Raw genomic sequence first — 15881 nt, forward strand, 5'->3', positions numbered from 1 at the left:
TAAAAAGAAAAATAAATAGCAACCGAAAAAAAAAGAGAGGGAGAAAAGAAAAAAGAAAAAAAAATCAAGTGCCTGGCTGGGTAGAATAAATTCTAAGGCCACAATGTTACTGACCATGGGTTTTTTGGCTCTCAGTGTATAGAAATTGACACAAGGCCAATAGTCTTCCCAAACATGCTTTACTGGAACTTACGCCCTGGCATAAGGGCCACAACAAAAGAGAGAGCGAATTCTCTGGCTTGCTGACTCCTTGGAAAAAACCGGTAGGGATTTTTTTATTAGGCAAAGCACAGGAATTGACGTCAGAGGCAGGATGTGCTGCTGGGCAAAGCATATGAGAAGTAGGGTATGCAGGTCAGCATTACTTGGTTGCAATGGTTATCTTGAGGAATGGGCCAACTGGTGGTCTGGCCAGTGGCAACAAGGCTGTAAATCAATTATTCAGCATTCCTTCCCAAGGTGGGACACCCCGCAACATTGTTTATCTCCTAAGGCCAGTTCCTGGAATTAAGTGAAAGGATGACTAATGGACATGTCGTCAGTGAGTTTGTGGTGTGGGTTTTGTGACCAGTGGGAATGCATGAAAGAATGCTTTAGCAGGGAGTGAGCTGAAGCCAAGCCCCATCCCTACTCTGTCTCAAAGTGAGTTCAGAAAAGGGGATTTAAAGAATTCTTTTTTTTTTTTTTTTGAGACAGAGTCTTGCTCTGTCGCCCAGACTGGAGTGCAGTGGCGCCATCTTGGCTCACTGCAAGCTCCGCCCCCCGGGTTCACGCCATTCTCCTGCCTCAGCCTCCCAAGTAGCTGGGACTGCAGGTGCCTACCACCAAGCCCAGCTAATTTTTTGTATTTTTTTTTTTAGTAGAGACGGGGTTTCACCATGTTAGCCAGGATGGTCTCGATCTCCTGACCTCGTGATCTGCCCGCCTTAGCCTCCCAAAGTGCTGGGATTACAGGCATGAGCCTCCGCCCCCGGCCTTAAATAATTCTTAAAGGAAGTAAAGTTAACTTTGAAAGAACTATCAGGATTTGGATTGACTGAAAGGAGTGGGGAGGCTTAGGGAGGAGGTGCTTGCCAGACACTGGGTCATGGCAGTGGTCGGTGAAGCTGCAGTTGCCTAGGGCAAGGATGGAGAGAGAGTCTGGGCATGAGGAGAGGGTCTCGGGATGTTTGGCTGGACTAGACTTTACAGAAAGCCTTATCCAGGCTTTTAAAATTACTCTTTCCAGACTTCATCTGAGACTCCTTTTTCAGCCAACATTCCTTAGCCCTGAATACATTTCCTATCCTCATCTTTCCCCTCTTTTTTCCCCTTTCTTTTACATGTTTAAATTTAAACCATTCTTCGTGACCCCTTTTCTTGGGAGATTCATGGCAAGAACGAGAAGAATGATGGTGCTTGTTAGGAGATGTCCTGTCTCTCTGAACTTTGGGGTCCTATGCATTAAATAATTTTCCTGACGAGCTCAAGTGCTCCCTCTGGTCTACAATCCCTGGCGGCTGGCCTTCATCCCTTGGGCAAGCATTGCATACAGCTCATGGCCCTCCCTCTACCATACCCTCCACCCCCGTTCGCCTAAGCTCCCTTCTCCGGGAATTTCATCACTTCCTAGAACAGCCAGAACATTTGTGGTCTATTTCTCGTTAGTGTTTAACCAACCATCTGTTCTAAAAGAAGGGCTGAACTGATGGAAGGAATGCTGTTAGCCTGAGATTCAGGAAGACAACTTCTGCAGGGTCACTCCCTGGCTTCTGGAGGAAAGAGAAGGAGGGCAGTGCTCCAGTGGTACAGAAGTGAGACATAATGGAATCAGGCTTCACCTCCAAGGACACCTATCTAAGCCATTTTAACCCTCGGGATTACCTAGAAAAATATTACAAGTTTGGTTCTAGGCACTCTGCAGAAAGCCAGATTCTTAAGCACCTTCTGAAAAATCTTTTCAAGATATTCTGCCTAGGTAAGTCTGTTGTCTGCATGTCTCCCCACTAATGTGAGTCATATAGATGGAGTCTCAGGGCACGACTGGGTTTTGTGTCTCTCGTCGTTGCTTCACAGCCCTTTTGGCATCACCCATTTATTTAACTAGGATAAAAACGAATATTGGTATAGCGATTCCACAGTTTACAAAGTGCTTTTCTATCCACTGTCTCACTTGATCAAGCAAAAGGAAACCAGAGGACCGGAGTGCTGTCCTGAGTCTACCTTGATTTGCTAGGCGACTTGAGGGAGACTTTTAGCCTCAAAGGGCCACTTAAGTGGAAATTCTAAAACAGTACCTATTCTGATCCTAACTCAAGGGAATGCTGTGAATATGCATGAGATAAAGACCTCCCAATATATGAAGAACTGGGTGATTTTTGGAGAAAGACATTATATACTCAATTTCTTTTTTAATTAACTTTCCTTGAAAGTATTGCTTAATAGTTTTTACATTCTCCATGTAACAGACTTTCTGGATCTGGTGTTCAGTCTGTACACCAGATGTAGATCTTTTTTACCTTCTCCTAGACCTTAAAATTCCTGGCAACCTGCCTCCACCCTGGATTGGGGAATAAAAAATGAAAAGTTTTTTTTTTTCTTTTTGACTTTAAATTTTATTAATGTTTGAGGTTTTTCAAACTGATGTGCTTTATTTAAAATTCAAGTGAGACATTTTTAGTCTTTTTGATATTTATATTTTCTTTGTCACTATGATGTAAATTACAGGGATTTGGGGAAAATATGGGATTTTTTTTTTTTTTGGAGATATAGATCTCACTCTGTTGCCCAGGCTGGATGGAGTGCAGGGATGTGATCACAGCTCATCATAGTCTCGAACTCCTGGACTCAAGGGATCCTTCTGCCTCAGCCTCTCCAATAACTAGGTCTTCAGGCACACGCCACCATGCCTAGCTAATTTTAAAATTTTTTTGTAGAGATGAGGTCTCACTATGTTGTCCAGGCTGGTCTCATCCTCCAGGCCTCAAGTGATCCTCCTGCCTTGGCCTTCCAGAGTATTGGGACTGTAGGCATGAGCCACTGTGCCTGGCCCAGAAAAGATGTTTTAAAAAAACATTTTGAGGGAAAAGTTGTGAACAGTAGTGGTCTGTCTTTGAGGATCGCCAGTACAGTCCCAGGGAAGACAATGTAAATTTGACTCTGCCCACTGCCATGAGATGCCTGACCTCTCCTCTTTGTTCCTCCCACTAACCCAGACGGTGTGAAGGGAGACCTGCTGATTGACATCGGCTCTGGCCCCACTATCTATCAGCTCCTCTCCGCTTGTGAATCCTTTAAGGAGATCGTCGTCACTGACTACTCAGACCAGAACCTGCAGGAGCTGGAGAAGTGGCTGAAGAAAGAGCCAGAGGCCTTTGACTGGTCCCCAGTGGTGACCTATGTGTGTGATCTTGAAGGGAACAGGTAGAGAAACTGGTGTCTACTTCTTGGCTTTTGAAGGTACCTGAGTGATGGTTGGCAAAAGCAACAGACAGATAGGGACCAAAGAGAAATCCAAATGGAGAATGAGTGGTAACGAGAGAGCGAGAACAAGAGAGATGAGATAGGCCCATGTGTGTGCGTGTTTGTAAATTTGTGTATGTGCACGTGCATGTGTGCACCAGAGTAATGGAAGACACAGGGAGAGGGTTGAAGAAATGGATACTGAGCAAAGAGGAGTAAACCCCCAAATTTTCCAGGCCTGTGGGGACAAGAGCAGTGTGCAGTCAAGTACCTTGGGACCTAGGTTTAGGACAGCTGCAAGTAAAAGGCTAACCCAGCTTCTCACCAGCAGCTTTTGGATGTCAGTGCTTGTCCCTCGCCTCACTGCCATGCTGCTGTAGCCATCCAAGCCTATAGAACTTGGCTGTGAGTGTGGCTAATGCTGACATCACCAGATACAACCAAAATCTGACTAGGTTTTTAAACTGAGGTAAGAAACATAAAGGAATTACTTGAAAAGAATTTATTAATCACCATCCATGAAAGTAGACTTTGTATACTCACAACTAATGGTCAAGATCTTACACTACCACATCTACACGTAAATTTATGCAAATGAACCTCATTTGTTCATGTAAATTTTAATTTCTTCCAACACGAGAAATTGGCAATAGCCTATTAGCCAGAGGTAGCCACGCCTGCAATTCACTGTCTTTCTCATATCCTTATGCACTTCCATCTTCTGCTGATTGTCTGACAATATCCAGTCTATTCCCCAACTGACCATTCACTCCTGGAGCAACATTTCTCTGCTGCTATGCATATTGCTGAGACCCCACAGACTTCTTTGCAAGCTGCATAAAAAGATGAATGTATGCAATTATAGTATCTGCAAATAAAAATAGGTTTTGTTCTTCTATTCCAACTTTACACTTTTTATTTATTTTTCTGCCCTTATTATGTTGACAAAAACTTTCAATACAATATTGAATAGAAATGATGACAGCAGACCTCTGTGCCTTATTCCATATTCTAGGATAAAAAATGTTCAATGATTTATCATTAAGTATATTAACTATTGGTTTTTCATAGATATTATTTATCAGACTAAGTTCTGCATTCCTAGCTTTTTTGAAATTTTAATCAAATGTTGAATTTTTTCAAAATTTGTTTGCATTTATTAAGATGGTCTTATGATTTTCCTCCTGTATTCTGAAAATGTGAATTACATTGGAAAATTTTGAATGTTACACCAAAGTGGCATAAACTACTTGGTCATGAAGTATAATTGAGCTATAATTTTCTTCTAGTGTGCTTCACAAATTTTGATATCAGCATGATGCTGGAGTCATAAAATGAGTTGGGAGTGATATCCCCTCTTCCATTTTCTGAAAGAGTTTGAGTATTATTAGTATAATTTCCTTCTTAAATGATTGATAGCATTTACCAGTGAAGCCAGGTGAATCTGAAATTTTTGTGCGAGAGAAGACTTTATTAAAAACAGTATTTCTTTAATGGTTACTTGGATTTTCCGTTTGTTCTTTTGTCTGTTTTGGTAAGTGGTATTTTTCAAGAAGTTTGTCCTTTTTATCTTGGTTGTCAACTTTATTGGCATTTTTTTTTTTTTACAATATCCTTTTAATACCTTGTTATGTCTGTAGGATCTGTAGTGATCTCTCCTCTTTCATTCTTGATATTGGTAATTTGTCTTGTTTTCTTTCTGTTGTCTTGATCAACCTTGCTACAGATTGATCATTTTATTAATCTTTTCCAAAAACCAACTTTTGGCTTTGTTGATTTTTCTCTATTGTCTGTCCATTTTCTATTTCATTGCTTTCTGCTCTTATTTTTGATCACTTTCTTTCTTCTAGTTATTTTAATTTTAATTCTTTTCTAGTTTTTTTTTTCTAGCTTTCTAAAATGTCTTGTTTTTAATTCTTCTTTTAGCTTCTGAAGTTGGAAACTTACATCATTTATTTCACATATCTCTTTTTCTAATGTAGGCATTTAATGCTGCAAATTTCCTTTAGCACTGTTTTAACTGCGTCCCATGATTCTTGTATGTGGTATTTTTATTATTTTCAAATTCAGCATATTGTCTCATTTCCTTTGTAATTTCTTTTTTGACCATGAATTATTTAGAATTATATTGCTTAATTTCCAAAGTATTGGGATTTTTCTAGCTATCTTATTATTATTGCTTTCAAATTAAATTTTGTTGTAGTCAGAGATTTATTTTGTGGCTCTGCATATGGTCTATCTCAGTAAACGTTCTATGTGCTTTCTACATTGAAAAGAGTGTATATTGTTCAGTTGTAGATATAGTTTCTATAAATATCAGTCTGTTGGACATTGCATTTTTGGCAGTAAATTTCTGCATTCTTATCCTTATCCTTGTGCTAGATCCTGTGGCTTTAATTATTTTAAGAATGATAATGATCCTATGCAACTCATGTCTTTCCTGCATCTTCAAGTAGCTTTATCAACCTACAACCTATTTCCTTCAAGATGATTTCTTCTTTATCTGAAGTTTTTTCTTGTGCTAAAGGCTGCCAAAGACGTATGTACTGTCTCCTGTTCTTCTACCTCTGCATTTAAATACCACTCATTTTAAATTAGCTGGCCATAGTGGTGCACACCCGTATTCCCAGCTACTGGGGAGGCTGAGGAGAGAGGATCACTTGAGCTTGGGAGATCGAGGCTGCAGTGAGCTGTGGTCACATTCCAGACTGGCTGGCAGAGTGACACTCTGTCTCAAAAATAATAAAAAATAATAATAAAAATAAATAACCCTCATTTTTACAACTATCCAAAAAAGTCGTAAGAAAGTCAAACACTAAGATACAACTACTCAAGCTTATACAATGAACAGAGGAAAATGAGCTCTTTCCTTAAGAAATTGTAGAAGCTGCATTACTTAACCTATGGTTCCTGGAACTTGGAATGCATAGCTTAGGCTTGTGGTCCCTGGACTAGTAGTTTTGACAACACGTGGGAGCTTTTAGAAATGCAGGCTGTCAGGCCCCACTAGCTACCTACAGAATCAGAACCTTCACTGTAAGATCTGCTAAGGGTGGTATGCACATTACAGTAGAAGAAGCACTGGTGTCTGGAGCAGGGCTTCCCTCTAGGTATGCCAGGGCACACACACAGGTGGGTGGGAATCAGTTGCAGGCGTGCTGTCCAAGCTGTTTTCCTTGGCCCTCTTGACAGCAGGTGGGGCATGGAGCACCTCCTGGTTGCTTCTGTAGAGAGTGGCTCCTCCTTTTTTTTTTTAAATTTTTTATTATACTTTAAGTTCTAGGGTACATGTGCACAACGTGCAGGTTTGTTACTTATGTATACATGTGCCATGTTGGTGTGCTGCACCCATTAACTCATCATTTACATTAGGTATATCTCCCAATGCTATCCATGCCCCCTCCCCCCACCCCACGACAGGCCTCGGTGTGTGATGTTCCCCTTCCTGTGTCCATGTGTTCTCATTGTTCAATTCCCACCTATGAGTGAGAACGTGTGGTGTTTGGTTTTCTCTTCTTGCGATAGTTTGCTCAGAATGATGGTTTCCAGCTTCATCCATGTCCCTACAAAGGACATGAACTCATCATTTTTTATGGCTGCATAGTATTCCATGGTGTAGATGTGCCACATTTTCTTAATCCAGTCTATCATTGTTGGACATTTGGGTTGGTTCCAAGTCTTTGCTATTGTGAATAGTGCCACAATAAACATATGTGTGCATGTGTCTTTATAGCAGCACGATTTATAATCCTTTGGGTATATACCCAGTAATGGGATGGCTGGGTCAAATGGTATTTCTAGTTCTAGATCCCTGAGGAATCACCACACTGACTTCCACAATGGTTGAACTAGTTTACAGTCCTACCAACAATGTAAAAGTGTTCCTATTTCTCCACATCCTCTCCAGCACCTGTTGTTTCCTGACTTTTTAATGATCACCATTCTAAGTGGTGTGAGATGGTGTCTCATTGTGGTTTTAATTTACATTTCTCTGATGACCAGTGATGGTGAGCATTTTTTCATGTGTCTGTTGGCTGCATAAATGTCTTCTTCTGAGAAGTGTCTGTTCATATCCTTTGCCCACTTTTTGATGGGGTTGTTTGATTTTTTCTTGTAAATTTGTTTAAGTTCTTTGTAGATTCTGGATATTAGCCCTTTGTCAGATGGGTAGATTGTAAAATTTCTCTCCCATTCTGTAGGTTGCCTGTTCACTCTGATGCTAGTTTCTTTTGCTGGCAGAAGCTCTTTAATTTAATTAGATCTCATTTGTCAATTTTGGCTTTTGTTGCTATTGCTTTTGCTGTTTTAGTCATGAAGTCCTTGCCCATGCCTATGGCCTGAATGGTATTCCCTAGGTTTTCTTCTAGGGTTTTTATGGTTTTAGATCTAACATTTAAGTCTTTAATCCATCTTGAATTAATTTTTGCATAAGGTGTAAGGAAGGGATCCAGTTTCAACTTTCTACATATGGCTAGCCAGTTTTCCCAGCACCATTTATTAAATAGAGAATCCTTTCCCTATTTCTTGTTTTTGTCAGGTTTGTCAAAGATGAGATGGTTGTAGATGTGTGGTATTATTTCTGAGGGCTCTGTTCTGTTCCATTGTTCTACATTTCTGTTTTGGTACCAGTACCATGCTGTTTTGGTTACTGTAGCCTTGTAGTACAGTTTGAAGTCAGGTAGTGTGCTCCTCTTAACCTCAGCATACCTGACAGAAGAAAGCTTAGGCCCCTGTCGAGGTGGCAGTTCTCTGAGGTAAATGCTCTCTGTGCAAAGACCTCCATTTCTATTTAAAAAGATGTTTGTATGTTGTCCAAAAATAGACACAGTTGTGCCAAATGTGTTCCACAAACTAGTGAACCACTTCTATTCCAAAGCATCTCTGGACTTTCACAGCTTGCAAAAGGATATTGATAAGCTTTTTCAAAACCAGGATCTTGATGATCATGATGATTGTTTCAGTGATACCTAGGAAACATTCCCGCCTTTTACAAGGATGCCTCTCTCTTAAATAGGTGCTCTTGCCACCTTATCTCCCCAGGAAAATTCACAGGGCAGGTTAAGAAACCTTCAACTAGCTATTTCCTCAATTGTAAACATTTCTACTCACAGGTCTCAGAGCACTTCAAACTCAGTGTGTCCAAAACAGAGCTACCATCTGCTCCAGATCTGCTTTATTTCTGGTATTCTTAGCTCCTTGAATGGCACCATCATATAATAAATTGGACAAGCCAGAACCTGGAAGTCAATTTGTCCTTTCCCTCTCTGTCATGTTCCATATCTAACTTAACATCAAGCTCTGTCCATTTTACTTCCTGACTTCCTCTGTAACCCATTTCTTCCCATGTTTACCATCACCTGGTCTCAGCTACCCCTGTCTCCCTCCTGACTGGCCTCCCACTTCCACTCTTGCCCCTCCACTCAATTCTTCGCTGTTCTGCAGCCCAAGTGACCCTCTCAAAATGTAAATCTGATCATGTCACTCTCCTCCTTAGTGCTCCCTAGTGACTCTCCAGAGCTTTTGGAATGAAAAGCAAAATTCCTGTCATGGTCCACAAAGCCCTGCCTAGTCTGGCTCCTGCCAACCTGTTTCCCCACAATCCAGCCACGTTGGCTCTCTCCTCCTGTGTTTCCTGCCACCACGTGGCCTTTGCACTTGCGGTTTCCTCTTACTGGAATTTCCTCCCGCCCTCCCTGCTTGCTTCAGTCTGGTTAACTCCTACATATTTATCCTCTATATCTCTGCTTGCCCGACTCCTTTTTGGAGGAGCTTTTCCTGATCCTCTAGGTCAAGGGGAGCTCCCAACATCTCCCCATTAGTGCCATGCTCCTTTCCTTCCTTGCATTTGTCAGTTTTAATTTCCACTTCTATGAGTGATCACTGGGTTAATGCTTTCTCCCGCCACCCACCCGTCTACAATCTCCATGAGGTTAGAATCTGTTTCTCATTTGTTCATCCTTGTGTCCCCAGTGCCCAGCCTATTTCCTGAACATAATAGAGGTTCAAAACATATTTGGAAAATACATGAATACTCACATTTTGCTTTTCAGACTTTTCCTCCTAGAATATCATTCACCTGATTCGGGTGTGGGGTGTGGTCTCTATCAAAGATGCACTAATGATTATTCCTTGCCCGTACAATTCTCACAGTGACCTCCAAGCTTACTTAGCCTTGATTTCCTTGACCTGTTTTGATGGTTCTTTCTCAGGAGAGCCTGCAGGAACTTCTGAGGATGGGGCTTTGGGGATGTGAGGACAATGAAAAACAGCTTGTCAGGGAGATTCTGATGCACTGCCAGCCTTGCTGAGACAGGGCAGGAGGAACCACCTCTAAATCTCAGGATAGTTCACCTGGAATGTGGGAAGACATTCTCAGAAAGGGTTCTTCCTCGGGCCCTCCTCTTCATCCTTTCTTGCCTCCCTCCCTTCCTCCCCATACCCCTCAGGCTTTTATAGATGCATATTTACAGAGGACAGGGCTACCTTTTTTTTGCATATTGATTCATTTGAAAGGGCAGACCTTTAGAACTAAAGAAATGGCCACACCACTGTTAGCTTTCTGCAAAACAGCATAGCACTTTGCCGGTGTGTGTTTATTACCTACCCCATGAGCTAAACGTGAGGCAAAGTAGTAATTGGCTGGGTCTCCGGTGAGTCCATTTCCCTGCGTTGCCCCGAGGTGTATGCAGGCTTTACACAGCTACCTTGGCAACTGACTTCCCCAATGTTTGCTGTGTGTCCAAGGACAAGCAGGGATCTATGACACTGGGTGTTTCTAGCAAATTTCCCTCTCAAATTGGCACATTCTCTGTGAGCTTTGGAGACTTCACAGTGTGGCTCACAGTTTGGGAACAATTTGCGTCATCATCTGACTGGTAAGTTCTAGTTCTGTGGTAACTCAAGTGTTTCAAATAGCTTAATACGCAATAGGGCACGGAGGTTTGTTCTGCTTCTGTTGGAATCAAACACACATTTACACAATATTCCCGTTACACAGGATCATCCCGAAACACATCCCCCAGAACACTATGTTGTTACTACTCTACCTTTTGGTATACACTTTATTATTATTCCTATCTGCAGATAGGTTACTTAAGTTTTTCTGCTCTAGATTAGTTTGTCTATTCAAATACATGTTTCTCACACACTTCTACAGTGTTTTTTTTTGTTGTTGTTGTTATTCTTAAAGTGTTCTATGAAAACTTCCATGTTGTATCAAGGCTGGGTGGTAGCTTTGTAACTAGTTTCCCACCTTAGAATGACTGTCTGCTTTGTCCAGGACTGCAAGGGGGACTTAGAATATGGGATTTTTCAGTGCTAAAACTAGAAAAGTCTGAGACAAATCAGGACAAAGTGGTCACCCTGCTACCATTTCTAGCCTTGATAAAGGAGCAGGTAGACCCAACCAAGGATAATTTTTGTTTTCTATGTAGATACCAGTTTAGTGGTTGGTAGGAATTCCCCCAAATCAACACCTTGCTAAGCTCATCTCTCTCTCTCTCTCTCTTTTAATATAACAGCTTATTGAGATATAACTCACATACCACACAATTAATGCACCCATTTAAATTGCGAAATTCAGTAGTTTTTAGTATACTTTCAGAGTTGTGCAACCTTCATCACAATCAATTTTACAACATTTTCATAATTCTCAAAAGAAATCCTGTACCCATTAGCAGCCACTCCCATTTCTCTCCAAATCCCTCAGCTCCTGGCAACCACTGGTCTGCTTTCAGTCTCTGTAGCTTTGCCTTTTCTGGACATTTCATATAAATGGAATCATATAATATGTGGCCTTTTGGTTCTGGCTTTTTTCATTTAACCTATGTCTAGAAGGTCCATCCATGTTGTAGCATGTGTCAGAATTTCATTTCTTTTTGTTGCCAAATAATATTCCATTGTATGTATATATCACATTTTATTTACCTATTCAGAAGTTGACGGTTGCATTGTTTGCACCTTTTAGCTGTTTATAAACATTCTTTACAAGTTTTTGTATGGATATATGTTTTCATTTCTCTTGGGTATATACCTAGACAGATTTCCTGGGTCATGTGGTAACTCTATATTTAACCTTTTAAGGAACTGCCAGACTGTTTTCCAAAGTAACTGGACTATTTTACATTGTCAGCAGCAGCGTATGTAGGTTCCAGTTTCTGCATATCCTTGCCGACACTTGGTATTATCTGTCTTTTTTATTATAGCCGTCATAGTGATGTGAAGTGGTATCTCATGGTTTTTTTTGATTTGCATTTCTCTGATGACTGACAATGTTGAGCATCTTTTCATCTGCTAATTGCTAAGCTCCTTAAATGGAAAATTATAGCAAGCATAAAGCATGTTTGCAACGAAGTGATTATATTCGCTAGGATTAAGATTTTAAGTGAATATTTAAGATGCCCATGACTAGTGTCCACTCTCTCAAATCAAGTTTTATTTAAACCATTGACTTTTCCTCATAACTAGAAATGGTCCTAGTGAAAGTCTCCCTCACTTGCTGGAATGTGGGGCCATCTCTGCTGTCTGTCAAGCCTTGATGCCCAAGTGGCCATTTTCTCCTGGAGTCTGCATCAGATGGTGGAGTGTGTGTTTCCTGAGTGTGAGACTGGATCTGCTCCACAATGCTTTGCTGGTTAACTCCTTCCAAGAGTGCAATACCCAGGGGTCACTCCTACTCTTAGTGCTCTGGGGCCTGGGCCCTTAACACACTCAATGTTTCTTCCCCTTTTCTCACTTATCTGATCTTCTGCTACTTCTTTCTCCTTTGTCTGCCCCTGCTCTCTGGTTTCTCTTGTGCACTCTGTTTATTTAATTTTGATCATTTGTTTGTTTGTTCCTTTCTTCCTCCTTTAACAAATTCAAATAGGATACAAGCCACTCTGTCCCATCTCCTGCCCTTGCCTTCTCTTCTTTCATTCTTTTATTAACTGATTTTTCTCTTGAGAAATCACCACTGGGCCAGGTGTGGTGGTGGCTCATGCCTGCAATTCCAGCAGTTTGAGAGGCTGAGGCAGGAGGATCACTTGAGGCCAGAAGTTCGAGACCAGCCTGGCAACATAGGGAGACCCTGTCTCTATAAAACATAAAAAAATTAGCCTGGTATGGTGGTGCAAGCCTGTAATCCCAGTGCTTTGGGAGGCTGAGGTGGGAGGATCCCTTGAGCCCAGGAGTTTGAGGCTGCAGTGAGCTGTGATGGCGCCACTGAGCTCCATTCTGTGCAACAGAACAGGACCCTGTCTCTAGAAACAAAACAAAACAAAAAACCCAAAACATGCCATTGATTTGGCAGAAAAGGACAGGGTTCCTGGCAAGGCTACCAAAAACATGATCTCTGTCAGAAAACATACTATCTGCAATATTTGTTGGAATCTGAGAATGGGAAATGTAGCTTTCTTCTCTCCAGGAGTGCCCTGTTCACAGCTGTGGGATAATGATCAATAGTTCCTAAAAATATCTATGGAAGACCTCATCACTCTTATTGATCAGCAACTACTGCAAAGATAATGTTTCAGCATTTGAAACCCCTTATTATTAATACTTATTCTGTATGGGTCAAGTAGCCGCTAATTTACAGTTTGGCAGATGGATCAAGTATAATAATAATAACATATAAATACTAATAAATGAGCCAGTATAGTATAAGTGAGTACTATACTAAGCAGTGAAGGAAGAATAATTTCATGGAGGGAAGTCCACGGTAGAAGCAGGCTGCTAGGTATTATTATCATTTTCACATACTATTCACTTTATGAAGAGATTTAACATAGCTCAGGGTAATATGGTCTCATTCAAATGCCAAAATGACCCCTCAGTTCTTCTTTCTCTCCTTTCCCGATAGAGGTGGCCCTAAGGACACACATCTGGGACAATACGGCCATTTTTAGCCTTGACCCAAGAGATCTGGGTTCCCCATGACTGGAGTGGAAAACAATGTCTGTGGGTTTGTGTTTTTCAGAGTCAAGGGTCCAGAGAAGGAGGAGAAGTTGAGACAGGCGGTCAAGCAGGTGCTGAAGTGTGATGTGACTCAGAGCCAGCCACTGGGGGCCGTCCCCTTACCCCCGGCTGACTGCGTGCTCAGCACACTGTGTCTGGATGCCGCCTGCCCAGACCTCCCCACCTACTGCAGTGCGCTCAGGAACCTCGGCAGCCTACTGAAGCCAGGGGGCTTCCTGGTGATCATGGATGCGCTGAAGAGCAGCTACTACATGATTGGTGAGCAGAAGTTCTCCAGCCTCCCCCTGGGCCGGGAGGCAGTAGAGGCTGCTGTGAAAGAGGCTGGCTACACAATCGAATGGTTTGAGGTGATCTCGCAAAGTTATTCTTCCACCATGGCCAACAACGAAGGACTTTTCTCCCTGGTGGGGAGGAAGCTGAGCAGACCCCTGTGATGCCTGTGACTTCAATTAAAGCAATTCCTTTGACCTGTCCAGTTGACTTTAGTCCTTGTTTCTAACTGCCAAGTCATGTGCTGAGTAGAGGCTCAGTGGTTGGGGCCCAATGGTTCATCTAGGACGGGACTAGAGAGGTCAGTCTACAAGCAATCCATTGACCACTTACTTGGTGCTGCACACAAATGTTGGTGCTATGGGACCCAAAGATGAGCAATTAGTATTCCAGTCTTCATTGCCTGTGCTTACAAAAGAAGACCTCACTTCCCTAAACATCTAGTTATGGCGGCTCAAGCCCATACCTGCCTACAGAGAAGTGTCTGCAGTTACTCACTATTAGTTTCCTAAGGGGGCACTGCTGGCTCCTTCTCTCCCAGGAATGGGCTTCTCCTATTCTTTAACTCTTGCCTTCTCCCTGGAGAGGCTACCAAACCCTGGCCTCTGCCGCTGTTCAGGCTGCCCTGTGGGTATAGTTGTTTGCTAGACTCCACTCTGGCCTCAGGGGCCAGAGAACAGCTGTCCAGCATTTCTGTTCATCCCAGCAATCCAAAAAAAAATTTTTTTAAGCTACAAAGATCACTCCATTTTCAAATTCAGACTCTGCCACTTATTAGCTGTTTCTCATTAGGCAAGTTATATAACCTTGCAGTGCCTCACTTTCCTCATCTATAAAATGAGATTAAAATAGTCTTTTTATTAAGAGAATTAAAGTGAATTGTGGCCAGGCACTGTGGCTCGTGCCTGTAATCCCAGCACTTTGGGAGGCTGAGGCAGACAGATTGCTTGAGCTCAGGAGTTCGAGACTGGCCTGGGGAACATGCAAAAACCCTGACTGTATTAAAAATACAAAAAAATTAGCTAGGTGTGGCGGCATATGCCTGTGGTCCCAGCTACTCAGGAGGCTGAAGTGGGAGGATGGCTTGAGCCCGGGAGGCGGAGGTTGCAATGAACTGAGATCGCACCACTGTGTTCCAGACAGAGTGCGATGCTGTCTCGAAAAAAGTAAAATAATAAATAAATAATAAATAAAATAAAATAAAGTGAATTGTTACATGTAAAGGACCTAGAATATTGCATGGTGCTTGATAAACATTCAGTAAATGTTAGTTACAATCATTATTATTATACGCATCATCGTCAATATTAGTTGCCAAAGCAGCTGAGAAAAGATGGCTTATTCTCCAATCAGGAGAGAGGATTCCTGTTCTCGGCTACAGGCACTGGACTCTTTACTGGCATTGCCTTTGAGAGAGGCTGTGATACAACTCAGTTTCTATACCACATGCTGCCAATTCCTTTTTGATTTAAGAAATCTCTAGCAAACATTTAGCACTCTCCAAGCATCTTTCTTTCACGCACCAGGCACAAGAATGAAAATGAAATCCCAGTGTCAGCTGACTCAACAGCCCTCATCTTCATAGTCCCAGAAACACCCTAAGTGCTCCCAGGTCCTTCCAAGGGCAGTAGTGTACCTGCACCAGCAGTCCCTATCCAGAATCTCCCTGTTGAGGCTCTCCTGCTCAGGCTGTGATGCTGGGGCCCCTGAGCCCAGCCTGAGGATGCTGGAAAGGGACCAATATGCCCTCTTTTGAGAAGGATACTGCCCATGCCTAACACTCTGCTTTAGATGCCTCAGAGCCATCCTGGTTTCCTCCCAGAGTGGTAAGAAACACTTTTCATTTATTCCAGGGATTGGTAAACTTTTCCTGTCAAGGCCCAGATAGTAAATATTTCTGGCTTTGTGGGTTATACAGTCTTAATTGCAGCTACTCAACTCTGCAGTTGTAGCAGAAGCAGCTATAGCAGTATATAACAAATGTGCGTGTTTGTGTTCCAATAAAACTTTATTTATAAAAACAGATGGATGGATAGATTAGGCCCAAGGGTTGTAGTTTGTAGACCCCTGATCTAGACCCTTAAGTAGCCTTGTTTGTGCCTGAAGTTTACAGATGATCCCCAACTTATTTTTATTTTATTTTTTTGAGATGGAGTCTCTCTCTGGAGCCCAGGTTGGAGTACAGTGGCAAGATCTTGGCTTACTGCAACCTCCAC

The 15881-nt window shown here is 42.1% G+C and overlaps 1 protein-coding gene across 1 annotated transcript; it reads left to right on the forward strand.

The window, feature by feature from the left end:
- Positions 1 to 306: 306 nt before the first annotated feature.
- On the forward strand, positions 307 to 13868 carry NNMT (nicotinamide N-methyltransferase). The gene is made up of 3 exons (XM_003805488.5): positions 307 to 1957; positions 3195 to 3402; positions 13397 to 13868. The coding sequence occupies exons 1-3, from the start codon at positions 1804 to 1806 to the stop codon at positions 13827 to 13829; spliced, it is 795 nt and encodes a 264-aa protein (XP_003805536.1). The 5' UTR covers positions 307 to 1803; the 3' UTR covers positions 13830 to 13868.
- The last annotated feature ends 2013 nt before the right edge of the window (positions 13869 to 15881 follow it).

Source organism: Pan paniscus, chromosome 9 (genome assembly GCF_029289425.2).
Source record: "Pan paniscus chromosome 9, NHGRI_mPanPan1-v2.0_pri, whole genome shotgun sequence".
NCBI lineage: Eukaryota > Metazoa > Chordata > Mammalia > Primates > Hominidae > Pan > Pan paniscus.